This window comes from Oryctolagus cuniculus, chromosome 16 (genome assembly GCF_051225735.1).
Source record: "Oryctolagus cuniculus isolate XC-2025 breed Fujian yellow rabbit chromosome 16, ASM5122573v1, whole genome shotgun sequence".
Lineage (NCBI taxonomy): Eukaryota > Metazoa > Chordata > Mammalia > Lagomorpha > Leporidae > Oryctolagus > Oryctolagus cuniculus.
In genome coordinates, this window is record NC_142882.1 from 21,103,540 (window position 1) to 21,130,450 (window position 26,911).

At 47.0% G+C, this 26,911-nt stretch overlaps 1 protein-coding gene and 1 pseudogene across 3 annotated transcripts in view; both read right to left on the minus strand.

Annotated features, from left to right (window-relative positions):
* The window catches only part of LOC149121578 (uncharacterized), a 34,736-nt gene extending 9,120 nt beyond the window's left edge, over window positions 1-25,616 (minus strand). The window contains exons 1-2 of one of the 2 annotated variants that reach the window (XM_089316489.1): window positions 25,425-25,616; window positions 1,059-1,205 (exon numbers count right to left, since the gene is read on the minus strand). In XM_089316489.1, coding sequence (XP_089172615.1) covers window positions 1,059-1,205; window positions 25,425-25,427 — 150 coding nt within the window. In that variant the 5' untranslated portion in view covers window positions 25,428-25,616. The remainder of the gene's footprint in view (window positions 1-1,058; window positions 1,206-25,424) is intronic. The other variant, XM_089316490.1, reaches the window with a different exon arrangement.
* Window positions 11,085-25,371, minus strand: LOC127488102 (leucine-rich repeat protein SHOC-2 pseudogene; annotated as a pseudogene). The gene has a single exon (XR_016223381.1). The product of XR_016223381.1 is annotated as a leucine-rich repeat protein SHOC-2 pseudogene (transcript).
* Window positions 25,617-26,911: the final 1,295 nt, after the last annotated feature.

The following is a 26,911-nucleotide window of genomic DNA, read 5'->3' on the forward strand; positions in this document are numbered from 1 at the left end:
GTGAAATGTGCATCACAGACTTGGATTTCCCTTTTCTCCATGTCCCAACTGATGCCACTGGGAAGTAAGGGCACAAACAGAAAGAACACACGCACGGCAACCTAGAGCCCGACAAGAACCCCACAGCCATGAGCCACAGAGCTGCTTGCTGCCAGTTGTTAGCACATGTGAAGACTGTGCTGAGAAGCCAGAGCGCTCTTTGGCTTGTTACCGTCACGGTGGCGTATCCCAGCATTGCTAACCTCAAGGAACAACTTAAAAGTTGTAGTCTGCAAGGGAGCTCACTGAAGTCAACAATGGCTTGATGCTTCAGTTTGCCCATGATTATGAAATGCATAGAAGGTGCAGCAGTGGGGGGCGGCGCTGTGGCACAGTGGGTAAAGCTGCCATCTGTGATGCCGGCATCCCACGTGGTTGTCGGTTTGAGTCCTGCCTGCTTGGCCTCCCATCCAGCTCCCTGCTGATGTGCCAGGGAAAGTGGCGGAGGATGGCCCAAGTGCTTGGGTCCTTGTACCCACATGGGAGACCTGGAAGAGGCTCCTGGTTTTGGCTGTCCCAGCTCTGGCAATTTGGGGAGTGAACAAGTAGACGAAAGAGCTCTAACTCTGCCTTTCAAATAAATAAAATAAATCTTAAAAAAAAAAAAAAAGTGGTGCAGCAGTGCTGTCATGAAATCTGTTCTCCAGGTTCAGGAGGAGGTGATTTCTAACCAGCCCCTCTAGAGGCTGCCCTCCCAGCTGAGCCCATGTGGAACTCCCACTAGGTGTGCAGTCATGTGACAGCCCAACATCTGAGCACAGCAATCCCTCACTGGGAAGCTAGCTCCAAAACCAGGGGTGTGGAACATCCAGCCCCGCCCCCCCCCCCCAATCATCTGGTCTGGCCCTGCCATGGCAACTGCAGGCGAGACTCAAAATTCAGTAAATCTACAGTAGGCTAATTTAAAAAAAATATTTATTTATAAATTATTTATGTATAACAATTCATTTGTTTGTTTATTTATAAAGGCAGAGTTACAAAGAGGCAGAGGCAGAGAGAGAGATAAATCTTCCACTCACTGGTTCACTCCCCAAAATGGCCACAATGGCTGGAGCTGCGCCGATCTGAAGCCAGGAGCCAGGAGCTTCTTCCAGGTCTTCCATGTGGGTGCAGGGACCCAAGGACTTGGGCCATCTTCTACTGCCTTCCCAGGCCATAGCAGAGAGCTAGATCAGAAGAGGAGCAGCCAGGACTCGAACTGGCACCCATTTAGGATGCCAGCACTGCAAACAGCGGCTTTACCCACTGCACCACAGCACTGGCCCTTAGTAGGCTAATTTTTAAGTTGATAATTTTGTATAGTACTCAAATGACGTTATAAATGTCCAAATGGCCCTTGGCAAAAAAAAGTGTTTCTCATCTCTGCCTCAAATGCTGGTCTTTGAAAAAGAACATTAACTAGCTGATGTCCATGTGCAGGCAACAGAGTCAAAGCTTCCAGACACCAGTTCTAATTCTAGAATTTACCTATCTGACAAAACAATAGAATATTCACTCCTGTCTAGGTGTGCGCGAGGAGTAAAATGTGCTGCTTGTGTCAGCCCTCATCACTCCTTGTACTATGGTTCTGTGGCCCTTGCTCAAAGTCCTACTACCCAGCGGGCAGAGGAGAGTTAGAGTTAACATCAGCAGGCCTGAGGCTGTTTATCCTTAGAAACGCCTGCTCACAAAGTTCATCCTCTGCTGGTTTCTGGGAAGTGGAAGCATGGAAGGGGCCTCATCTACTGAAATGACAAGAATGGCTCAGTTATCTAAACTGTTTACATTAACAATATGGTATATACACAATTCGTTTCCCTTCGGAGTCTGGATTTTGGATGGAAGATCTTTCTATGTGTGTATGTGTAACACTGACTTTCAAATAAATAATTAAAAAAAAAAAAGTAGTAAAAAACATACCACCTTACTGCTCCACATTCCTTTCCTGCCTGCAGGATTAATCAAGCGAACCAAGAGCAGCACACACTTCTCTTCTCAGACTCTCCTATCCTAGGAGGTTATCCACAGCTCTGCCTCTCTGATCCATAACCCAGGTAAGTTCAGTGTCAGGGAATTACACTTTCCTCTCTCTAAATTTACATTAAAAATGCACTGGGAACCAGCACCTTGGCACAGCAGGTGCAGCTGCTGCTTTGGAGGCTGGCATTCCAAATCCCATAACTGAGTGCCGGTTTGAGTCCCAGCTGCTTCATTTCCCCATCCAGCTCCCTGCTCCTGTGCCTAGGAAAGCAGTGGAAGATGGTGCAAGCACTTGGGACCCTGTCACCCATGTGGGAGATCCAAAGGGACTAGCCCAAAACTGGCTGCTGCAGCTATCTGGAGAGTTAATCAACTGTTTCTGTGTCTCTCCTCCTCTCTATGTCACTCTGCCTTTCAAATAAAAATAAATCTTAAAAAGTAAATATCCTGGAGGCCGGCGCTGTGGCAGAGCAGGTAAAGCTGCTGCCTGCAGTGCAGGCATCCCATATGGGCGCCAGTTCAAGTCCCAGCCATTCCACTTCCAATCCAACTCTCTGCTGTGGCCTGGGAAAGCAGTGGAAAATGGCCCAAGTGCTTGGGCCCCTGCACCCACATGGGAGACCCAGAGGAAGCTCCTGGTTCCAGATTGGCCCAGCTTCGGTTATTGCAGCCCATCTGGGGAGTGAACCAGCGAATGGAAGACCTCTCTCTCTGTCTATAACTCTACCTCTCCCACAAATAAATAAAATCATTAAAAAAAAAAAGAATACTAGACAAAGGCAGGAAGAATAATCAAAGGTCTGTGGCCGTCCATGGGGCAGGATGAGGATGAGTCAGAGAACAGCAGGAGACTTACGGCTGCTTGAGGCCCACTCATGAGTGTGTGTACATGTAAATGTTCATGTGCACACAGATGTATATTTACATTCTTTTATTTTTGTTTATTTGAAAGGCAGAGAGACAAAGAGAGATTTTCCATCCATTAGTTCATACCCCAAATGCCCACAATAGCCATACCCAGGCCAGGTTGAAGCCAAGTGCCAGAAACTCAATCCAGGTTCCTCACGTGGGTGGCAGGGACTCAATTACTTGAGCCATCACCTTCTGCCTCACAGGGTGAACACTAGCAGAGCAGGACTCGAACCAGCACCCCAATCTACAGCTTAACCCCTGTTCTACAACGCTGGCCCCGGATCACAGTTTTTCTCTTTCTGTTTGGCTTATTTAACTAGTAGAAAGTCCCCATGTCCATTCAGTAGTGCAAATGGCAGCATTTCCTTTTCTCTCTCTCTTTTTTAAAGCAATAAATTGCATGTATAGATCACACTAAATTTATCCACTGATGGACATTAGGTTGTTTGCATATCATGGCTACTGTGAATACTGTGGCAATGAACATGGAAATGCAGGAATCTCTTCAAGATCCCAATGTGAATTCCTGTGGACAAATACTCAGAAGTGGGACTGCTGGCTCATATGACAGTTGTTTCCAGTTTCTGATAAACCTCCATGACGGTTGGTGCAAATTCCTACCAACAATTACCAGCGTTTCCAAATCCTCATCAATGCCTAAAAGACTGTAAATAGATTTCCCAGCTCAAAACCTTCCTGGCTAAGAGTATGGGATGATATATTCAAGGTGTTGAAAGAAAAAAAATGCTAACCAAAAATACTTTACCCAGCAAAGCTAACCTTCAGATATATAGGTGTGATTAAACACTCCCAGGGAACAAAAACTAAAGGAGCTCACTCCTAGAGCTGCCTCACTAACTTCAGAAGGGAACCCTTCAAGCTGAGACCAAAGGATGCTCATTAGCACCATAAAAATACTCAATCCATGTCTCCTTCCCGGGTGGCAGGGACCCAACTACTTAACACATCACCACTGCCTTGCAGGGTCTGTGTTAGCAGGAAGCTGGAATTGGTGGCACAGCAAGGACTCGAAACCAGCTGCTCCAATAAGGGATGGGAGTATCCCACAAGGCACCTTAACCACGAGGCCAAATGCCCACCCCTCACCATTTGTGTAAAGTGTAATGGTCACCCACAAAGGCAGGTGGACCTCCGGGAAGGTTGGGTTCAACAGGGTATCAAGAGGCTTGCTACTTCCTGAAGTGAACTGTCCAGGGAGAGCAGATCAGGCCACTGACACTGGTGTGACATGGCTCTGGAGAGCAACGAAAGGAGCCAGGCCTGGGGTTTACTCAGCTTAGTGGCGCAGATGGGGATCAGAGTTCACATACCCTGAACAGGACTGCATGAAGTAAACTCTGGCCTGCCCCAAAGCAGGGGGCGCCCAAGCTTTCCTGTCACCTTGTTCACGTGTGTGTATGTACGTACATATGTTTTTTTTTTTTTTTTTTTTTTGACAGGCAGAGTGGACAGTGAGAGAGAGAGACAGAGAGAAAGGTCTTCCTTTGCCGTTGGTTCACCCTCCAATGGCCGCCGCGGCCGGCGCGCTGTGGCCGGCGCACCGCGGCCGGCGCACCGCGCTGATCCGATGGCAGGAGCCAGGAGCCAGGTGCTTTTCCTGGTCTCCCATGGGGTGCAGGACCCAAGCACCTGGGCCATCCTCCACTGCACTCCCTAGCCACAGCAGAGGGCTGGCCTGGAAGAGGGGCAACCGGGACAGAATCCGGCGCCCTGACCGGGACTAGAACCCGGTGTGCTGGCGCCGCTAGGTGGAGGATTAGCCTAGTGAGCCGTGGCGCCGGCCACGTACATATGTTAGTACGCACGTTAGCACAGATGGAAAAGGAAGGATGAGGCTTTAGAGTTGTCAGCGGGCATTTGGCATGGCAGCTAAGACACTGCTCACAACACCCACTTTCCATACTGGAGTGTCTGAGTTCAACCTGGCTCCCAATGCCCGCTCCCTGCTCACGCACACCTGGGAGGCAGCAGATGCTGGTTCAAGTACCTGGGTCCCTGCCACTCATGTGGAAACACAGTTGGAGTTCTTGGTTCCTGGTTCTTTGGCCTGGCTCAGCACCAGTCATTGTGGCATTTGGAGAGTGAAACAGAGTACGAGAGATTTGTCCATTGTGTTGTCTTCCAAATAAATAAAAACTAATCAAAAATAATTTTTAAATGCTACTGTGTGTATTTAAAAAAAATTTATTTATTTGAAAGGCAAAGAGAGAGGTCTCCATCCACTGGTTCACTTCCTAAATGGCCACGATGATCAGAGCTGGACCAATCCGAAGCCTGGAGCTAGGAGCTTCTTCCTGGTCTCCCACGCGGGTGCAGGGGCCCAAGCACTGGGGCCACCTTCCACTGTTTTCCCAGGCCATAGCAGAGAGCTGGATCAGAAGTAGAGCAATCGGAACTCGAACAAGTGCCCATATGGGATGCCAGTGCCAGAGGTGGCAGCTGTAACCACTACACCACAGCACTGGCCCCGTGTATATTTTTTTAAAAAGCTGTCAACAAACATCAAAAAATCTGGCAAGTAAGAGGCTTGGAAGCTGTCATTCCAGCCTTACATGATAAAAGTGAACAAACTTAAAGCAAACAGCTCTGCTTAGCTCAATCAGCACACTGAGATTAATGGACAAAGTACTCTCTCAAGTTCAGTAATTCATGAAAAACAAGTCTCAGAACTCACAAAAGCACTTTCCTTACCAGAACTGGCTTATTATAAAGGAAACAACTCAGGAACAGCTGAATGGGAGAGCTGCACCAGGCAGAGTATTGGCGGAGGCGGTGGCGATGGGGCGGCGTGGTGCTTCTATGCCCTCTCTCTTTTTTTTTTTTTTTTTTTTTTGACAGGCAGAGTGGACAGTGAGAGAGAGAGACAGAGAGAAAGGTCTTCCTTTGCCGTTGGTTCACCCTCCAATGGCCGCCGCGGCCGGCGCGCTGCGGCCGGCGCACCGCGCTGATCCGATGGCAGGAGCCAGGAGCCAGGTGCTTTTCCTGGTCTCCCATGGGGTGCAGGGCCCAAGCACCTGGGCCATCCTCCACTGCACTCCCTGGCCACAGCAGAGGGCTGGCCTGGAAGAGGGGCAACCGGGACAGAATCCGGCGCCCCGACCGGGACTAGAACCCGGTGTGCCGGCGCCGCTAGGCGGAGGATTAGCCTATTGAGCCGCGGCGCCGGCCCTATGCCCTCTCTTGGAAACACGGCCCTCCCAGCTGAACTGGGATTCTCCAGTTGAGAACCTCTCTGAATCCTATCATTTAGGGTTTTCAAATAGTGGATTCATCACGTTGGCATGAAACTCAGTGGCCACCAATGATGAATTCAACCTGTGGACCCTGATCTCTCTGGAAGGTGAAGGCTCGAGCTGACAGCTCCAAGTCTCTAATCAAGGCCTGGTCTCTCTGGTGGCCAAATCCCATCCTGAAGCTACCTAGTGTGGCTTGCCCAGGTTCTCATGCCAGGGGCCAGCACTGTGGTGTGGTGGGTAAAGCCACTGCCTGAGATGCCGGCATCTCATATGGACACCAGTCCCAGTGAAGGGAAAACATCAAGTAGGTTTTGTTTTTAAAGTCACATTCAGGGCCGGCGCCGCGGCTCACTAGGCTAATCCTCCGCCTAGCGGCACCGGCACACAGGGTTCTAGTCCTGGTGGGGGCGCTGGATTCTGTCCCGTTTGCCCCTCTTCCAGGCCAGCTCTCTGCTGTGGCCAGGGAGTGCAGTGGAGGATGGCCCAAGTGCTTGGGCCCTGCACCCCATGGGAGACCAGGAGAAGCACCTGGCTCCTGCCATTGGATCAGCGCGGTGCGCCGGCCGCAGCACGCCGGTCGCAGCGGCCATTGGAGGGTGAACCAATGGCAAAAGGAAGACCTTTCTCTCTGTCTCTCTCTCTGTCTCACTGTCCACTCTGCCTGTCAAAAAATTAAAAAAAAAAAAAGGCACATTCAAAGGAAAATACATTGGGGCTGGTGTCGTGTAGCAGGTAAAGCCACCACCCCAGACACTGGCATCCCATATGTGCGCCAGTTCATGTCCCAGCTGCTCCACTTCCAATTCAGCTCCCGGATAATGGCCTGATAAAAGCAGCAGATGGCCCAAGAGAGTGGGACCCTGCCACCTACCTTGGATCCCTGGATGAAGTTCTTGGCTCTGGCTTCAACCTGGGCCAGGCCTGGCTATTGTGGCCACTTGGGGAGTGAACCAACAGACTCTTTCAAATAAACAAACAAATATTTAAGGAGGAAACAAAAAGGGAAGAAACATGGAATAAGGTAAAAGGCTCAATTAAAGCTAGAAAAGTCAAGAAAAAGCTCAAATACAAAAAAGAAACAAAGAATAAGTACAACAAATAGAAATTGGTTAAAAAAAAGGGTATGGTGGGCCGGCGCTGCGGCTCACTAGGCTAATCCTCCGCCTAGCGGCGCCGGCACACCGGGTTCTAGTCCCGGTTGGGGCGCCGGATTCTGTCCCGGTTGCCCCTCTTCCAGGCCAGCCCTCTGCTGTGGCCAGGGAGTGCAGTGGAGGATGGCCCAGGTGCTTGGGCCCTGCACCCCATGGGAGACCAGGAAAAGCACCTGGCTCCTGGCTCCTGCCATCGGATCAGCGCGGTGCGCCGGCCGCAGCGCGCCGGCCGCGGCGGCCATTGGAGGGTGAACCAACGGCAAAAAGGAAGACCTTTCTCTCTGTCTCTCTCTCTCTCACTGTCCACTCTGCCTGTCCAAAAAAAAAAAAAAACAAAAAACAAAAAACAAAACAAAAAAAAAAGGGTATGGTGGCCATTAATACAATTAATAATTACATTGAATGCCAATGTCTAAATACAACAACAAAATGACATAAACTCTCCCATCTAAGTGCTAATCAAGACCGACTCTGCTTAGCATCTGGGATGAGATGAGACCCCATGTGATCAGGGTGGTATGGACGCATTTGACATAAACTCCCCTCATGGCTAGAAAGTTACACTTAACATGCTGTCTTTAAGATATACAATTTTGGGCTGCCGCTGTGGTGTAGCAGGTAAAGCCACTGCCTGCAACACCAGCATCCCTTATGGGTGCCAGTTTAAGTCCCAGCTGTTCCGCTTCTGATCCAGCTCCTTGCTAATGTGCCTGGAAAAGCAGTGGAAGATGGCTCAAGTGCTTGGGCCCCTGCACCCACATGGGAGACCTGGAATAAGCTCCTGGTTCCTGGCTTCAGATTGGTCCAACTCTGGCCATTGTGGCCATCTGGAGAGTAAACCAGTGGATGGAAGATCTCTCTGCCTCTCAAATAAATAATTTTTAAAATTTTTTTGTTATTTTTTTAAAGATTTATTTATTTATTTAAAAGTCAGAGTTACATAGAGAATCTTCCATCTGCTGGTTCACTCCCCAACTGGCCGCAACCAGTAGAGCCAGGAGCCAGGAGCTTCTTCTGGGTCTCCCACTTGGGTGCAGGGGCCTGAGGACTTGCACCATCCTCTACTGCTTTCCCAGGCCACAGCAGAGAGCTGGATTAGAAGCAGAGCTGCCAGGACTTGAACTGCTGCCCGTATGGGATGTCAGCACTGCAGGCGATGGCTTTACCCACTACACCACAGTGCCGGCCCCAATAATATTTTTTTGTTTGTTTTTTATTTTTTGACAGGCAGAGTGGACAGTGAGAGAGAGAGACAGAGAGAAAGGTCTTCCTTTGCCGTTCGTTCATCCTCCAATGGCTGCCGCGGTCAGTGCACTGCGGCTGGCGCACCGCGCTGATCCGATGGCAGGAGCCAGGTACTTATCCTGTTCTCCATGGGGTGCAGGGCCCAAGGACTTGGGCCATCCTCCACTGCACTCTCTGGCCACAGCAGAGAGCTGGCCTGGAAGAGGGGCAACCGGGACAGAATCCGGCGTCCTGACCGGGACTAGAACCTGGTGTGCCGGCGCCGCAAGGCGGAGGATTAGCCTAGTGAGCCCCGGCACCAGCCCCCAATAATATTTTTAAAGAAATACAATTTAGGGGCTAGTAATGTGGCATAGCGGGTAAAACTGCTTCCTGCAATGCCGGCATCCCATATAGGTGCCAGTTCATGTCCTAGCTGCTCCACTTCTGACCCAGTTCCCTGATAATGGTCTGGAAAGTAGAAGATGGCCCAAGTGTTTAGGACCCTGACACCCACTTGGGAGGCCCAAATGAAGCTCTTGGCTCCAGGGTGATCCAGCCCTGGCCATCAAAACCATGTGGGGGAGTGAATCAGAAGATGAAAGATCTTCCTTTCTGTCTCTCCTTCTAACTCTTTCCAATAAATAAGTAAATCTTTAAAAAAAAAACCCACAATTTAAATAAAAAATCAAATGAAAGGAGAAAGATACATTGTGCTAACATTAATCAAGGAAAACTGGCATAGCTTTATTCACACAAAGCATACTTCAGAACAATGAAAACTGAAGAGATAAAGCACAGTATTACTTAATGATAAAGGTCAATTCTCCAGGAAGGAATATTTATTGTACATGTACCACGGCAAAAACCATTAAAATGCAAAGAGAAATGCAAGAATCTACTGGTATCTCTGGAAACTTCCATGGCTTCCTATCAGGAATTAAGAGCTCCTGTATGCAGAAAAATCAGGAAGGACATGGTGGAACAGCACCACCAAACAACAGTTTCCCAGAAATCCATGGAAGATTTCATCTAACTCTAGCAGAATATACATTCTTCAGTTCACATGTACATAGGTACACACTGTGGGACACACACACACCACCTTAACAAAACGGAAAGAACAGACAACATTCAAACTGCGCTCTCAGACCACAATGACATTAACAATGCTAATTAACTAACATTCTTTTTTTTTTTCTAGGTAGAGCTGTAATAAATTCCTTTTATAAACAAAATTTTAACTGAAAAGCCACAGTAGATGGAAAAAAGAACAGATAATACTTGGTAAAATCCAGTGACATCTACAATAGTTTTACAGCACATTTAGGCATTCTAGGGTTTTATATCTTCACCTGCCTTCCATTTCTTAGTTGCTTCTTATAAAATTGCCAATTATGAACAAAAGTTTGACCTCAAACCTAGTCCTGAATTTGAGAGCCAGGAAAAGTAAAACAGTCTAAATTGCTATTTCAATAATATACTTTTAATTCAAAAAAAGAAATGGCTATGTTTGAAACACAATGCCCAATTAAATGAAAAAAAAAATAAGCAGCATTATGTAATTATATGTAATAGTCATTATACGGGAAGTGTGTTTTAGGATATCTATAATGCACTTGCTCTGAGTCTCTAACAATTAAATGGACTTAGACCAGCATTACCAAAAGTAAAAGGACTACCTAAGGGGCACACATTTACAATACCGCTGGTTTTAAAAGAAGTAAAGCAAAAACAAACAAACAAACAAAAAAAAACATCAAATAGCACATCTTACAAGAACCTCCACTGAACTACCAATGGCTTCTATGCAATGTGCTTCTTTTCCATAATTGTACTACCAAGAAAGAAAAGGTGAAATTAAAGGTAACAATACTGAATTGTTTGAAGCCAGTGTCCCAGATGTGGGGAAAAGTGCATTTAGTTCAGCAGCAATATAGCACAGTGTGAAGACATTGTGCTTGGACACAAATATTCCAGAACTGAAAGATGTACCAGGCAAGTCAAGATATAAAACCATAGTACACTGTTAAATAACCTGGAAACATACATATATTGCAGTTTTCAAAGAAAGACATTCATTTCATTGTACAAGGATAGGGAGAAATCCTTAAAGTTACCTATTGTAGTTTACGATAATAAATACATATCTTGGCTGGCGCCACGGCTCACTAGGCTAATCCTCTGCCTTGTGGTGCCGGCACACTGGATTCTGTCCCGGTTGCCCCTCTTCCAGGCCAGTTCTCTGCTGTGGCCAGGGAGTGCAGTGGAGGATGACCCAAGTGCTTGGGCCCTGCACCCCATGGGAGACCAGGATAAGTACCTGGCTCCTGCCTTCAGATCAGCGCAGTGCGCCGGCCACAGCGCACCGGCCGCGGCGGCCATTGGAGGGTGAACCAACGGCAAAAGGAAGACCTTTCTCTCTGTCTCTCTCTCTCACTGTCCACTCTGCCTGTCAAAAATAAAAAAAATAAAAAAAATAAAAAAAATACATATCTATATAGCATTGTATATACGTATACAGAATGTGTGTTTATGGGTAATTTATTTACTTTTTTAGCAAATTATTCTGCTAGTTTTCATGGATCTGCAACTTTCAGGAATGACAAAACTCATTTTCATTACATGTTTCTGTTGCCCCCAACTTCAGAAAATATATTAATACTATAAAAGGTCTCAACATCCTCCCCCTATCCAAAGACTCATTTCAGATGCTTTGCTTCACAACTCATCAAAGAACAACAATTAAAGGAATTCTAGACTTTCACCAGTATCTTTTCAAGTTGCCAGCTGTCTCAAGCAATTATCTTTTAATATTTAAATGAGCTCATGCAAATTCTTTAGCTAAGGATATAAAGTCTAGATCTGATCGAAACAGAGCAAATCAAATCCAAAGGGGGAAAAAATCCAGTGATTTACTCTGACTATAAACAATATATAAAATTTAAATCTCAAATCTCAAAATAAGTTAAAAGAAAAATTCTACCTTCTGGGCCTATAAATATCTGACAAATAGAAAGGGGAAAATGTATATGAAAAGTTGCAACAAAATTTTTTGCCCAATATATGCTTTCTACGAGAAAGTATACCTAACTATACTGCCTCAGTCCCTTAAATTTATTAACTTCATAATTTGTTGGCAAATATTTTACACAAATTGGCATATCAGGTTACTCAACAGAAAAACATCCATCAAATTCAGCAAATAAATCTTATTTAAGCCTTTTGTACAAAATTAAAAAAATCTAAATGGCTATGATTCCTCTATCAGCAGAAACACATAATGCAGTCTTTTAAATCTGCCATATATATCAATATCTACATAAATAGATACAGATATAGATATGAAACATTAATGGCAGTCTATTTTTGAACAGTGTGTGGGACCAGCAGGTTTTGTATCAGACCATGGTATGATATGGACCCTGCATCTTTAGGAAATGAACGATAAAAGAAGGCCCCCCAGCAACAATCTGAGGTGGAAGGTGACTGAGTGGACAGTTCTCAATAATCATGATTGAAAGTTTGCTGCAGAGAGCTAGTTCAAAGGGAAGGCTATGCAGGTGGGGGTTGTCATTCAAATACAGTTCTTCTGGGTACTCCAGTGTACCAATTTCCTTAGGAGGATGAGTAACTAGGTTCTCTCCAAGGCCTAGATGTGTGAGATTGGTTAAGGTGACCAATGCCTCTGAGAAGAGTGGTCAACTTGTTGTTTGTCAATACTAATTTCTGTAAATCCTTAAGATAAGCAATTTCATTTGGCAAGGATTCCAATTTATTCTCCTCTAGATCCAACTCTCTTAACTTCCTAAGATTTCCAAGACCATGGGGAAGCTTCTTGAGAAGATTGTTTGATAATATTAGAACCTCTAGAGAAACAAGACCAAACACATCTTCAGGGATCTTTGTGAGCTGATTAGTAGCTAAATTCAACTCTACCATACTAGTCCAAGTTCCAAAATCCAAGGGAAGAGATGTTAACTGATTGTCCTTCATGTTCAGCTTACTTAATACTTTTGCTCTGGAGAAATGGGATTTTATTGATTCAATTGTGTTCCATGTTAAGAGAATATATGGTAGAAAACTGAGATGGACCACCCACTGGATAAAACTGGAAGCAATTTCTAGCTAAAGTCAAACTATTGAGTTTCACAAGACTAGATAAAAGACTCTGGTAAAGTAGAAATTTTATTGTTCTCTAAATCTAATTCTTCCAATGCACTCCATTTTGCTAATGATCTGGGTATTGCTGATAGTCTATTCTATCTTAGACCAAGACTACTTAAACTGGACAGGTTTCCTATGGTATCTGGGAGGTCTAGCAGTTCATTCGCTGCAAGTCAAGGTTGGTTATCTGCGTGCAGTTTCCAATCTCCTTTGGAAGGTGTTCAAGTTGACTGTGGGCTACATCCAGCGTAATGAGGTTACATAATTCACCAATTTCAGCAGGTAGTTGTTTGATTTTGTTCTCTCGAATACTAAGCATGCTGACTTTTGACAGGTTGTTGATGTCCTTTTCCACAGTAGTTATAAAGTGAAGATAAAGAGTGATGAGAGAATCCAACCTATACACCACTGAAGGAATTTCTCTTAGTTTGTTATGTCGTAAATCAAGCATTCGCAGCTTCTTCAAGTTATCAAGAGAGTAGGGCAGACTAGTAAGAGAATTTTCACTTAGAGCCAGTGTCATGAGATTTACTAGACAGCCTACCTCTGCTGGGAGGGACTGTAATTTGTTACCGTATAAATAAAGTTCTGTTAATTGAGTCAATTCTTTGATTGATGATGGCATTATATGTATAGACCTCTTGGATATGTCCAAACGCATTGAATTCTCTTTCCCCCATCTGTTGAGCTCTTTAATCACCTCTGCATTACTAGATTTTTTGCTAGTCCCAGGTGCTCGATTTGGCCGTTTGATCGTATTGTCAACTGAAAAAGCCAGCCCTGGTTGGGCAGCACTGGAGTCCTTCTTTCCTTCTTTGGCATCTTTCCCTTTGGTCTTAGGTTCTTTTTCTTTGCTCTCTTTCCCAAAACCTCCAGAGGATTTTGCTTCCTTTTCTCTTTCCTTAGATGATGGTACTTTGGGATCTTTGTCTTTAGAGTCTTTTTCTTTTCCTAAACTACTACTCATGGTGATTCAAGAGTGGAGAAAAACTACATGAACTCCTTTATTTTATTTGCCAGTGATCAGAATTCAAAGATGTAGAGACAAGGATCTTATACAGTCAAAAGGTGTTGGTTGGAAGAAGTAATCAGTATGGAGTAACATCCATCTGTTACATGTTGGATCTAAAGGCACTATGCCCATTTCTGATAACTCATTCCAATTGGCAATATGGTGCTGGTCCATCAATGATTCATTAGAATTCCTAAGTGGATCAGTTTAGGGTTCTGAGAATGTCTCTTTGCCCGGAAGCTGCATTTGGCACTTCCAAACAGGGTCACGGCAGAAGGGTGGGGAAGCTGCTGCCTGCACCGCAGGAGGTGCCCATTCTCGACCTGGGTCGCCCAGCCAGGTGAGTGACCCTTGGACCCCACAGCAAGGCTCTGGGTGGCCGAGTCCTGGGGGAGCGAGTGCTGTGTGGGCACGCGCGACCCTAACTAACATTCTTAACTAGGCACTGTGGTCTAGTGGGTAAAGCCGCCAAAGCCACCGACTACAACACTGGCATCCCATATGGGCACTAGTTCATGTCCCAGCTACTTCACTTCCAATCCAGCTAACTGCTAATGGTCTAGGAAAATCAGCAGAAGATAGCCCAACTGTTTGGGTCACTGACAGCCTTGTGTGAGACCCGGATGAAACTCCTGGCTCCCTGCCTGGCTCATCCCTGGCCATTATGGTCACTTGGTGAGTGAACCTGCGAATGGAAGATCTTTCTCTGTCTCTCCCTCTCTGTAACTCCTTCAAATAAATAAATCTCAAACAACAAAAAAACAGTGTCTAGAGGGAGCTACATATCATGGAACACACATACTAGAAAGGAAGATGGGTCTATAATCAATAATCCAAACGTCCATATTAGGACATAAATAAGGGGAGCAGAGGTTGGTGTTCATCCTAGCGGTTAAGATGCTGGTTGGGCCTGCATCCCATATTGGAGGACCTCTGTCCAATACCCTCCTCTAGTTCCTAACTCCAGCTTCCTACTAATGTAGACCCAGGGAGGCAGCAATGATAGCTCAGATAATTGGGTTTCGGACACAAGAAAGACCAGTCCCAGTTACAGTGGGGACTGGAAGAGTGAACTAGTAGTTGGGAACTCGCTCTCACTCAAATTAAGTGATTTTATTTTTATAAAAGATTTTAAAGAGAGACAGAGACAGATAATTTTGTCTTCCAAACACTGGTTCACTCCCTAAAGGGTTGCAACAGCCAGGACTAGGCCAGGCCAAAGCCAGAGGCCAGGCTGGGTGTGACCCTCCTTCTCTTTTAAGATTTATTTATTTATTTGAAAGTCAGATACAGAGGGAGGGGGTGAGAAAGAGAAAGAGAGACAGAGAATCTTCCATCTGTTGGTTCACTCCCTGGATGGCCACAACAGCCAGGGCTGGACCAGGCTGAAGCCAGGAGCTTCATCTGGGTCTCCCACATGAGTGGCAAGGGCCCAAAGACTTGGGCCATCATCTGCTGCTTTTTCCCAAGACATTAGCAGGGAGCTGGATTTGAAGGAATAGCCACAACATTAATTAGTGCCCCTATGGGATGCCGCCATCACAGGCGGCGGTCTAACCTGCTATGCCACAATGTCAGCCCCTGTAACTCTGACTTTCAAATAAATAATAAACTTTTTTTTTAAAGTGCAGAGCAAATAAAACCTAAAGTACAGAAAAAAAAAGTACAAAAAGAAAAAGTAAAATCAAAAGCTTGTTCTCTGAAAAGATCAAAATATATGATAACAGGAGCTTGAGGTAAACTGACAATAAAAGAGAGAAGAGAAATCCCTGAGATCACAAATGAAGGTAGGGAAAAATAAAAATGAAAAAGCTGCTGGGTTAAAATCAAACAGAAAACTAGGAATACGAGCATCTTCCTCTTCTTAAGAAGTGCCATCTACAAGCAACCTGCAGCTAAAGCCATAAGTAATGGCGAGAAGGCAGATGCTTTCCTTAGGAAAAATTAGGCACGGAAGTCCCCTCTTACCAGGTCCATTCAACATTATACTCAAAATACAATTAATGCAGTAAGACAAGAAACAGATGTAAGAGGCATGCAGATTGGGAAGGAAGTAATAAAACTGTCTTGGTTGCATATGACATGACTGCTTATGTGGAAAACCTTACTAGTGCTGCGGCTCACTAGGCTAATCCTCCACCTGCGGTGCCGGCACCCGAGGTTCTAGTCCCATTTGGGGCGCCAGATTCTGTCCCGGTTGCCCCTCTTCCAGGCCAGCTCTCTGCTGTGCCCAGGAGTGTAGTGGAGGATGGCCGAAGTCCTTGGGCCCTGCACCCGCATGGGAGACCAGGAGAGGCACCTGGCTCCTGGCTTCGGATCAGTGCAGTGCACCAGGCACCAGCCACTGCACGCTGGCTGCAGCGGCCATTGAGGGGTGAACCAATGGGAAAGGAAGACCTTTCTCTCTGTCTCTCTCTTCTCTCTCTCTCACTGTCTAACTCTGCCTGTCAAAAAAAAAAAAAAAAAAAAAAAAAAAAAAAAAAAGAAAGAAAGAAAGAAAAAGAAAAAGAAAAAAAAGAAAGAAAGAAAAGAGAAAAGAAAAGAACATCTCAAAGAATCACAAACAAACTGCTGGAACTTGGTGGGGGGGGCATGGAGGGCTGGTCAATAGAAAGTATAGAAAGGTTGAAGGATACAAGATAAACATGGAGAAGTCAACTGCTTCCTTTTAAACTCACACTCAGAATCAACTGACTTCTGACAAAGGACAAAGGCAATTCAGTGGGAAAAGACAGTCTTTTCAATGAACAGTGATGGAGGGGCAGGGATGGGCTATAACAGTTAAGATGCTGCCTGGGATACCTGGACCTCATATCGGAGCATCTGGTTCAAATCCCAGATTCTCCCCTTTCAAGCCAAGCTTCCCACTAATGCATACCCCGGGAAGCAGCAGATGATGGCTCAAGCATTTGGGTACCTGCCACCCACATAAGAGACCTGGATTGAGCCCCAGACTCCTGGCTTTGGTTCAGTCCCAAGTGTTGCAAGTTTTGAGAGTAAACCAGTGGATGGAAGATCTCTGTCTTTGCTTTTCAAATAAAAGTGAAAATAAATTTAATAATAATAAAAAAGCAGTGAAAAAGTACAGATTATTGAGGCCGGCGCTGTGGCACAGTGGGTTAACGCCCTGGCCTGAAGCGCCGGCATCCCATATATGGGCGCTGGTTCGAGACCCGGCTGCTCTGCTTCCTATCCAGCTCTCTGCTATGGCCTCAGAAAGCAGCAGAAGATGGCCCAAGTGCTTGAGCCCTTGCACCCGTGTGGGAGACCCGGAGGAAGCTCCTGGCTCCTGGCTCCTGGCTTGGGATCGGTGCAGCTCCGGCCGTTGCAGCCAGTTGGGGAGTGAACATCAAATGGAAGACTCTCTCTCTCTCTGCCTCTCCTCTCTCTGTAACTCTGACTTTCAAATAAATAAATACTCTTTTTTTAAAAAAAGTACAGAATATCAACACACAACTCGCAAAAATTGAATCCAGACATAGACCTTACATGTTCCACAAAAATTAATCCAAAATGGGTCACAGATGTACATATAAAATATCCAGAAGATACCTGAACAGATCTAGGTGATCTTGAGTTTAACAATGAAATTTTAGACATAAAGAAAGATTCATGAAAGAAAAAAAGTGATGCTTGATTTCATTAAAATGAAAAACCTCTGGGACCACTGTGGCACAATGGGTTAAGCCACCACTTAGAACCTCAGCATCCCGTAATGGAGTGCCAGTTCAAGTCCAGGCCACTCCATTTCTGATCCAGCTTCCTGATAATGTGCTTGGGAAGACAGCAGATCATGGCCTAAGTACTTGGGCCCATGCAACCCATGTGGAAGACCAGGATGGAGTTCCTGGCTCCTAGCTTCAGCCTGGCTCAGGTCTGGCTGTTGAGGCTATCTGGGAAGAGAACAAGCAGATGGAAGCACTCTATATATATATGCCTCCCAAGTAAATAAATAAATCTTTTTTTAAAAATGTTTTATTTTCTGCTTCATGAAACCTCTATGATAAGAGCATGAAAAACCTTACAGCCTTTTGTGGTGGAGGTACCCATTCAAGGTGAGCTAATCTGCAAGCAACAGCATAATGGGCTTAGATGAACACAGACTATGTTGTGTGGAGAACATCAGGAGAACCTCTACATGTTATGGGTATTGATAGGGACAAGAGCTACTTCTTTATGGTGTCAGGGATGCCACAGCCTCTTCGTACCAAACAACTTTTAGGAATTTAACCAAGGCATAAGGGGCTCTCAGGTTATGTCTGGGGCAATAACCCATCTATTTTTTGAAAGCTTTTTTTTTTTTTTTTTTTTGTATTTTAACGTAGTGAATGAATGCCAGAGGAGGATGTCATTATGGTAATATCACATCTGTGCTCCTGCAGAAAGATGGATGCAGTTCAAGTTGTGCCTGTGAAGGCTGTGTGTGATGATGGCAAGGATGCTGGGGTTCCCTGGAGGCAGACAGGTAAAGGTATATCATCCCCTTCAGAGATGAAAGCAAACTGTAGCTATGGGGATGTTGAAATAAGCATTGAACAGAAGAGACTTATACGAACTTGTGATAGAACTCTGACCAGTTGCTGGGCGGACAGGATGGTGTCAGTAATCCTCACATGGTTGGGCAGCAGGCGTTAGGGCTTAACGGGTGCAATTACAGCTTTAAGATGGCAATAATGCACTCTGAAATGTCACTCTTCAGATTGAAGAAGCTAAAATGAAGGTCTGGTGGTGGGTTAAGCTGCTGCTTACAATGCCAGCAATCCCTTATGAATGCTAGTTCAAGTCCCAGCTGCTCCCATTTCTGATCCAGATCCCTGCTAATGCAAATAGGAAGTCAGCAGAAGATGGCCCAAGTGCTTGGGCCCTTGCCACCCACATCTGTGACTCATATGGAGTTCCAGGCTCCCCGGCTTCAGCCTGGCTGAGCCCAGGTTGTTGAAGCCATTTGGGAAGTGAACCATTGGATGGAAGAGTCTCTCTCTCTCTCTCTCTCTAACTCTGCCTTTCAAATATACAAATAAATCTTAAAAAAAAAAAAAAAAAAAGCTAAAGTGAGCTGCTGAAAGGAGAAACACCAAGAATAACTGCCCCATCACTAAATAGGTTTTGTACAATAAACTTCAAAGCCCTAATGAATTTATATTGGACTACACTAATTAATTTAACTAGTGACTAAGTACTGCAGGGTCCCAGTCAAGCCAATTTGCAAATGCCAAGGACTTGATTTAAAAATTTCATTTATGGGCCGGCGCTGCGGCATACTCATAGTGGCACACTCATATTTGAAAGGTAGAGTTACAGAGAGGTACACACAGAAGCAGAGAGAGAAATCTTCCATCCACTGGTTCATTCCCCAAATGGCTGTAATGGCTGGGGCTGGGCCAAGCCAAAGTCAGAAGCCAGGAGCTTCATCCAGGTCTCCCACGTGGGTGCAGGGCCCAAGTACTTAGGCCATCTTCCACTGCTTTCCCAGGCACACTAGCAGGAAGCTGGATTGGAAGTGGAGCACCCGAGATTCAAACCAATGCCTATATGGGATGCTGGCACTGTAGGCAGCAGCTTAACTCATTTTGCCATAGTGCTGCCCCCCCCCCCCAAGATTCTTTATAAAAAATTACTACAGAGGCGCTGTGTTGTGGCACAGTGGATTAAGTTACTGCCCGCAACACTGACCTCCCATATCAGAGCACCAGTTAAGTCCTGGCTGTTCTACTTCTGATCCATTCCCAGCCCTGGGAAAGCAGCAGAAAATGGCTCAAGTACTTTGTGTCCCGGCTACGCTCATTGGAGACCCAGGTTGAGTTTCTGGTTTTAGCCTGGCCCAGCCCCGACCATTGCAGCCATGTGAGGAATAAACCAGCAAATGGAAGATTAATCTTTTTCTGTCTCTGTCATTCTTTCAAGTAAGTAACATAAATCTTAAAAAATAGAAAATAACTTTTCTGCAGGTACAGTCTTTCCAGTGAGCCCCTTTTATATCAGGCCCAAAGGACAGCAGCAGTTACAGCTTGGCTGGGCCAAAGCACACCACGCAGGACCACTTAGAGGAGGGCCCCAATTCCATATTCCCGCTGCTAAGTGCCAAGGAATAATCAAAACTGGCAGCCTGCGATGGCTGAACACAGAACGCAGACTTGGAAGGGCTCAATATGTGACAGCAAGCACCACAGCTCACAGCACCAGCTTCCTGGCAAGCAGCAGGTTGAAATGCATGCTGGCCAGCAGGCAGCAGAGCGGCTTAGCAAGTCAGAGCAAGGGAAGACAGACTCCTGGGGTAGCGGTCAATGTCTGGTCAACATGCTCACAGCACCAACTGCTGTGGTCACCTGCAGAGGAGTAGTTCCAATGCTGGCACTGACGATGGCACGGAGGTGATATGAGAAGGCTTAGTAGTCACTTGGTTAAGCCTGGGGAGGTATGAAATGGCTTCAGACAGCACAGACAGAGCTTGGCCTGGATCTACACGCAGCAGTATGAGAATTCCTGCTTAGGGATTTCCAAGGTTTCAATCTCTTGCCCCTAGGTGCTTCCTTTTAAAATTTTATTTATGTATTTGAGAGGCACAGAGAGACAGCTAACATCTGCTGGTTCACTCCCCAAATGCCTGCATTACCCCCAACTGGGGCTGAAGCCAGGAGCCAGAAACTGAGTCCAGGTCTCCCATGTGAGTAACAGGAATAATACAACTACTTAAGCCATTATCACTGCCTTCCAGGATCTGCACCAGCAGGAAGCTGGAGTCGGGGACTGGAGACTGAACCCAGGCAGCTGGGATATGAGATGCCGGCATCCTAGCAGCTAAGCCAAATTCCAGCCCCACCTTATATTTTTTCATCTTGTTTATGAGCCCACAGCCAACATTTTTTTATTTTATTTTATTTATTTATTTTTTTTGACAGGCAGAGTGGACAGTGAGAGAGACAGAGAGAAAGGTCTACCTTTACTGTTGGTTCACCCTCCACTGGCCGCTGCGGCCGGAGCAATGCGGCCGGTGCACTGCGCTGATCCGAAGCCAGGAGCCAGGTGCTTCTCCTGGTCTCCCATGGGGTGCAGAGCCCAAGGACTTGGGCCATCCTCCACTGCAATCCTGGGCCATAGCAGAGAGCTATTTTAAAATGTGGAATCCGACTATTCAATTTAAGAACAAATATGGGGAGTTCCAGTGTTGTGGCACAGAAGGTCAAGCTGTTGCTTATGATGCCAGCATCCCACATGGGAGTGCCAGTTTGACTCCCAGCTGCTCCACTTCCAATCCAGCTTCTTGCTAACATGCCTGGGAAAGCAGCAGCAGATTGGCCCAGGCGCTTGGGCCTCTGCCACCATGTTGGAGACCCAGATGGAGCTCCTGGCTAGTTGTTTTGGCCTGGCCCAGAGCTGACTTTTATAGCCATTTGAAGAATGAACCAGCAGATGGAAGCCCCTGGTTGCTCTCTGTCTCTCCCTCTTTCTCTGCCTTTCAAATACATAAATACTTTCAAAAAAAGAATATGGGTTAGAAAAATACGCTTTTGCAGTTGTTTGCTTTCAAAATACTGATAAGAGCCCCAAATGATTAAAAGTGGGTATCTGGGCAAGGTTTGAGTGAGAGCCCAGAAGTGGGAGCACAGTGGATTAAGCCACTGCTCGGAATGCCCACATCCCATATCTGAGTGCCGGTCTGAGCTGCAGCTCCTCCACCTCCAATCCAGCTTTCTGCCAATGCACCGTGGCAGGCTGCAGGCAATGGCTCAAGTGCTTGGGCCCCTTTCACCCATGCAAGAGACCTGGATGGAGCTCTAAGCCCCAGGCTTCAGCCTGGCCCACTTCTAACTGTTCTGGGCATTTGGGGAATGAACAGTAATCAAAGATTGATCTCTTTTTCTGTCTTTCTCTTTCTAGAAGAAAAAAGAAGGAAGGAAAAAAGAAAGAAGAAAGGCCCAGGAGTAGACAAAGATATCTGGCAGTGAGTCTTATGGAGTTGAGACTATTCCCTTAGGATGGGCACTGTGGCATGGTAGGCTGAGCCTCTGTCTGAGTGGCTGGCATCCCATATGGGCACTGGTTTGAGTCCTGGCTGCTCCTCTTTTGATCCAGCTCTCTGCTTATGGCCTCAGAAAGCAGAAGATGGCCCAAATGCTTGGGCCCCTGCACTCATGTGGGAGACCCGGAAGAAGCTCCTGGCTTCAGATCAGCCCACACCCAGCTGTAGTGGCCATCTGGGGAGTGAACCAGAAGATGGAAGATATTTCTCTCTCTCTCTCTTTCCCCCCTCCCTCTCCCTCTCTCTGTAAACTCTTTCAAATAAATAAATAAATCTTAAAAAAAAAGAGTAGTCTAGATTTTTAAATTTCAAAGATCTCCAGAGATACGCACACACAAAAACTGATCTAAAAATGGAAGATGCACCTGACAACTCAAACCCAGACATCTCAAATCTTGAAATTCGCTTGACTAAAAGGAACAAGTACTGTTTGATTCCAGAATTTTCTTGCCTTAGCTGCATCATTTCTCTCCAAATTTTAAAGCCCAAGAAACTAGAAACTGTACACATTCACACAGAGAACAGTTACAATAGTTACAGAAACAATATTCAACAGATAAAAATTAGCTCAGCAAATAGCGGTTTTTCTACTTACTAGTTGAACTCTATTTAGTTGGTTGTTTAGATTGTGATTATACAGTTAATTGAAAGTATGTCATTGTGAAAAAAGAAAAATAAGAAAAAAAGGAAGAGGAAGGGTGGGAATCAGTGGGAAAGGGAGGGGAGGGTGGGAAGTTTCATTATGCTTTTTTTTTTTTAAAGATTTATTTTATTTAGTTGAAAGACAGAGTTACAGAGAAAGGTAGAGACAGAGAGAGAGAGAGGTCTTCCATCCGCTGAGTCACTCCCCAGATGGGCCCAACAACTGGAGCATTGCCGATCCGAAGCCAGGAGCCAGGAGCTTCTTCTGGGTCTCCCCTGTGGGTGCAGGGGCCCAAGGACTTGGGCCATCTTCTATTTCTTTCCGAGGCCATAGCAGAGAGCCGGATCAGAAGTGGAGCAGCCAGTCTCAAACCGGTGCCCATACGGGATGCTGGTGCCTCAGGCTAGGGCTTTAACCCGCTGCACCACAGTGCCAGCCCCTCATCATACTCTTAAAACTATACATGAAACCTGTTCCCTTTATATAAATGTAAAACTTTTTAAAATAAATATTTTTAAAAAATGATCTCAGCTATGTAGCCTGCTTCCTTACCACTCAGAAGGAAAAGCCACAGCCAGAGGTTAAACACACACAGTGTGGGAACAACACTCTCATGCTGAGACACCACCCCCGGAGAGGGTTAGTCCCTGGAGAGGGAGGGAAAGGAAACTTAGGGGACACGGGAGGGAACCTGGAAGCTCTAAGGGCCAGCCTCCTTCCTCAGTGTTAACACTCAGAAGTGACAAAACAATCAGCTGGATTCAGATCACAATTCTAACCTAAATGCATTCCCAAATTCATCAAATCACTGTGTTCAGGAGACAGAACATGTGTCTCCTGGATAAATTTCACTGAGCACACATCTATGCTGTGAATGTGGGGCCAGCACTGTGGCACAGTGGGTTAAACAGTGACACTGGCATGCCATACGGGTGCTTGGTTGAGTCCCAGCTGCCTCACTTCCGATCCAGTTCCCTCTAATGTGCCTGGGAAAGCAGTGAAAGATCACCCAAGTACTTGGCCCCCCTGCCACCCACATGGGAGACCCAGATGGAATCCCAGGCTCTTGGCTTCATCCTGGCCCAGCCCTGGCTATTGCTGAGATTTGGGGAGTGAATCAGTGCATGGAAGATCTCTTTCTGTCATTCCCTCTCCGTAACTCTACCTTTCAAATAAATTAATTAAAAATAAAGTAGATGTAAAACTCAAACTGTAATATCTAGAGTAGGCCTTGAGAAACCACAATTGTATTATCAGAAAGGGCGTCACCTCTCAACTCCCCAGTATGCATGTGGATCCCCCACTTTCCAGGGCTCTGGAGCTTCTGCTATAGGGAGTGTGAGCAGGCAGCAGGCCTGCTGGTGAGGCTCCCAGGAGAAAGCATCTGAGCCTTCAGTATCTCTCCTTTCTAAGCAGGCTCAGGGTGGCGGTGGCCTCAGCCTGGTGTCCCTGGCTTCAAGTCTCTGCTCCCCAGGCAAGCAGTCTGGACCACCACTAATTACACGGGACAAACCTAATTTTTGAAGAACTCAGCAGAATCACTCAAATCCAGTGTTTGGGTGTAAAAGAGGGAACAAAATTTGAAGACACTCTAACTTCACAAGAAAAGCCACAAACAACCTTTTTCCACTGAGAAAACACACTTGCCATTAATGATTCCCATGGCAGGAAATCCTTTGGTGAAAAACTAATCATATCTGAATAGCTCCTGGTGTTATAAGCCTGTGCCTTGAAATTACCTAAAAGAAAATAACTACACACACTCAGAGGAAGAAAAAAAGAGAAACAAGAATTTTTAACAAATGCAATGGAAGACTGGAATATTCCATTTTTTTCCCCTTAAACTCACGTCTTCCTTTGGAAATATTTTACATCCTTACTCAAGGTCTCTTGTTACATACAGGTTAAAGCTGCCTCTTAGGGTACCAGCATCCCACATGGGAGTGTTGGTTTGAGTTCTAGCTGCTCCACTCCCAATCCAACTCCCTGCTCATGTTCCCCGAAAGGCAGCAGATTTTGGCCCAAGTGCTTGGGCCCCCGCCAAGTCACGTGGGAGACCGGGATGGAGTTCTGGGCTCCTGGTTTCTGCCCCAGCTGTGTGGCCATTTGGGGAAAAGAACCAGCAGATGGAAGATCTCTCTCTATCTCTCCGTCTCTCCACCACTCTGCCTTTCAAGTAATTTTTTTTTCTTCTTAAAAAAAATCAGCGCCTAGATGATTTCAAGGTGATAAGCTTGAGAGGTGGCCCGTGCTGACCCGCGTAATGTGCAGAAAGGACAGAACATTCAAGAAAGGTTCCAAAGAGGGCCCTCCATCCATGGGAATTTTCTAGGGTGTCTGGGTCCAGGGGAGACACAAGCATAGCTCCAAGTAAACTTATCCTCTGCTTTCCTCTCATAAAAATATCGACAAACTTAAGTTAAATCTGTTAAATAAAAAGAATCATTCATTCACTTATTGTAAAAATCTGTTAAATAAAAAGAATCATTCATTCACTTATTGTAACTAAAACCCTGCGTCTGGTTGCGACGCAGCATCCAGGACAAAGAGCTGATTAAAGGACGCTGTGAACCCGAGACGGGAAGTTGGCGTTCGGGAATGTGGGAAGGAATTCTAGGAAGAGTTGTGGAATTGAGACCCTGACTTCCGGGCATCTGGAAAACTCAGGGGGACGCGGGGGGAGGGACGGGGCCCGGGGACCGCCCCGCCCCGCCCCGCCGCGCGCGAACCCCGCACACCCAGCCCGGCTCTGCCCCCGTGACCCTCGCGTCGTCCCCGCACACAATGAGGGAGACGCGGGGCTGCGGGCTCAGGCCCAAGTCGCCGCGCGCAGGGACCAGACAGGACCTCCGGGGTCCCGGCCGCCGGCCCGCGCCCCGCGCACCCTGCGGACTCCAGGGGGGACCGAAGGCCGCAGACTCCGGAGTTGCAGCGAGGAGGAGGCCCGGGTCCGGCCGCCTCAGCCGCTACCGGCCGGTCCCAACCGACCCCTCCCCCGTCTCCCTCTCCAGTCCCAGGACGCCCAGCCCCGCGCGCTCACCATTTCCCGGCTTCCGGGGTGCCCGCGGCCTGTGCGGGGGTCCCAGCGCCTCCCAAGGCCCTCGCGCGACGCGGAGACCCGAGGCGGAGAGCGGCCCCCAACTCGCCGCGTCCTCGCCGTTGGCGCCGCGTCGTCCCCGCCCACCTGGGCAGCGGCGCCTCTGATTGGACAGTGCCGGCGGGCCCGCCCCCGTTGCCTGAGTGACAGCCGGGCGGGAACACGCGTCACAGAGCCCAAGTTGGCGTTCGCCGGGCGGGGTGTGGGTCTCCGCTCAGGGATGTTTTGCGTTGGAGGCAGAACTTGGTGGGCACACAGGGTTGGACGGCTGGAGTCTGCCTGCGGCTCCTGGTCTGAATGCGGGGACGCGAGTGTGAGCAGGGCGTTGCGGACTCAGGGTCCCCACGCCAAGGGGCACCCGGGCCGCGCCGGGCTGGATCCGGTGGGTCGGTGGTCCCTCCGTGGACTTGGGGCTTTGGGTGACAGACACGTCAGTGTGACGCCACCATAAGTAACAGAGACTCCAGGTCCACTGGATTTTTTTTTTTTTTACATTATTGACCTGGATTTTTGTTTTATTTTATTTGAAAGACAAAGAGACCGAGAATCGCCCATGCGCTGATTGACATCCCAGATGCCCGCCCGGGCCCCAGGCTGCCTTAGGGTCAAAGAAGGCAGCCAGCCAGGGAGCCTCCTAAGGCTTGACCCCGGTGCGGTGCAACCCGTACCGTAGTGCCCGGCTCGACCTCGGATTCCAGCTGCCTAAGGATGCACACCCTGGGGGTCCCCGCCACCCTCGTGGGCGCTCCTGACCCTGGCCTGGCTGAGTCTGAGCTGTTGCGGACATTTGAGGAGTGAACCAGAGGGCAGAAGATACTTCTCTCTCTCTCTCTCTCTCTCTCTCTCCCCCCACCCCCACTCTCCTCTCTCTCCTCTCCCTTCTCTCTGCCTATCAAGTACAGTGAAAATACATAAATGTTAAGAATTTTTTTGGGGGCCCAGTTTGTTGCATTGTGGGTAAAGGCGACACTGGCATCCCATATGGGGACTGGTTCAAGTCCCGGCTGCTCCACTTCCAATCCAGCTCCCTGCTAATGCGCCTGGGAAAGTAGCCGAAGATAGCCCACCTGCTTGGGCCCCTGCACTCGCGTGGGAGACCCGGATGAAGCTCCTGGACCCTGGCTTTCTGCCTGGCCCAGCCCTGCCCTTTGTGGCCATTTGGGGAGTGAACCAGTGGATGGAAGAATGTGTGTGTGTGTGTGTGTGTGTGTGTGTGTGTGTGTCTTCTGTGTAACTCTGTCTTTCGAATAAATAAATAAACTCTTCTGGGCATATACCCAGAACTGGAATTGCTGAACCATATGGTAACCCTGTTATGAATTTTTTGTCATGCTGTTTTCCATACTGTCTGCAGCATTTTACATTCCAATGAACACTTCCTGATACTGTCTTTCAAAGCACAAAAAATTAATTTCATAAAGTACAGACTA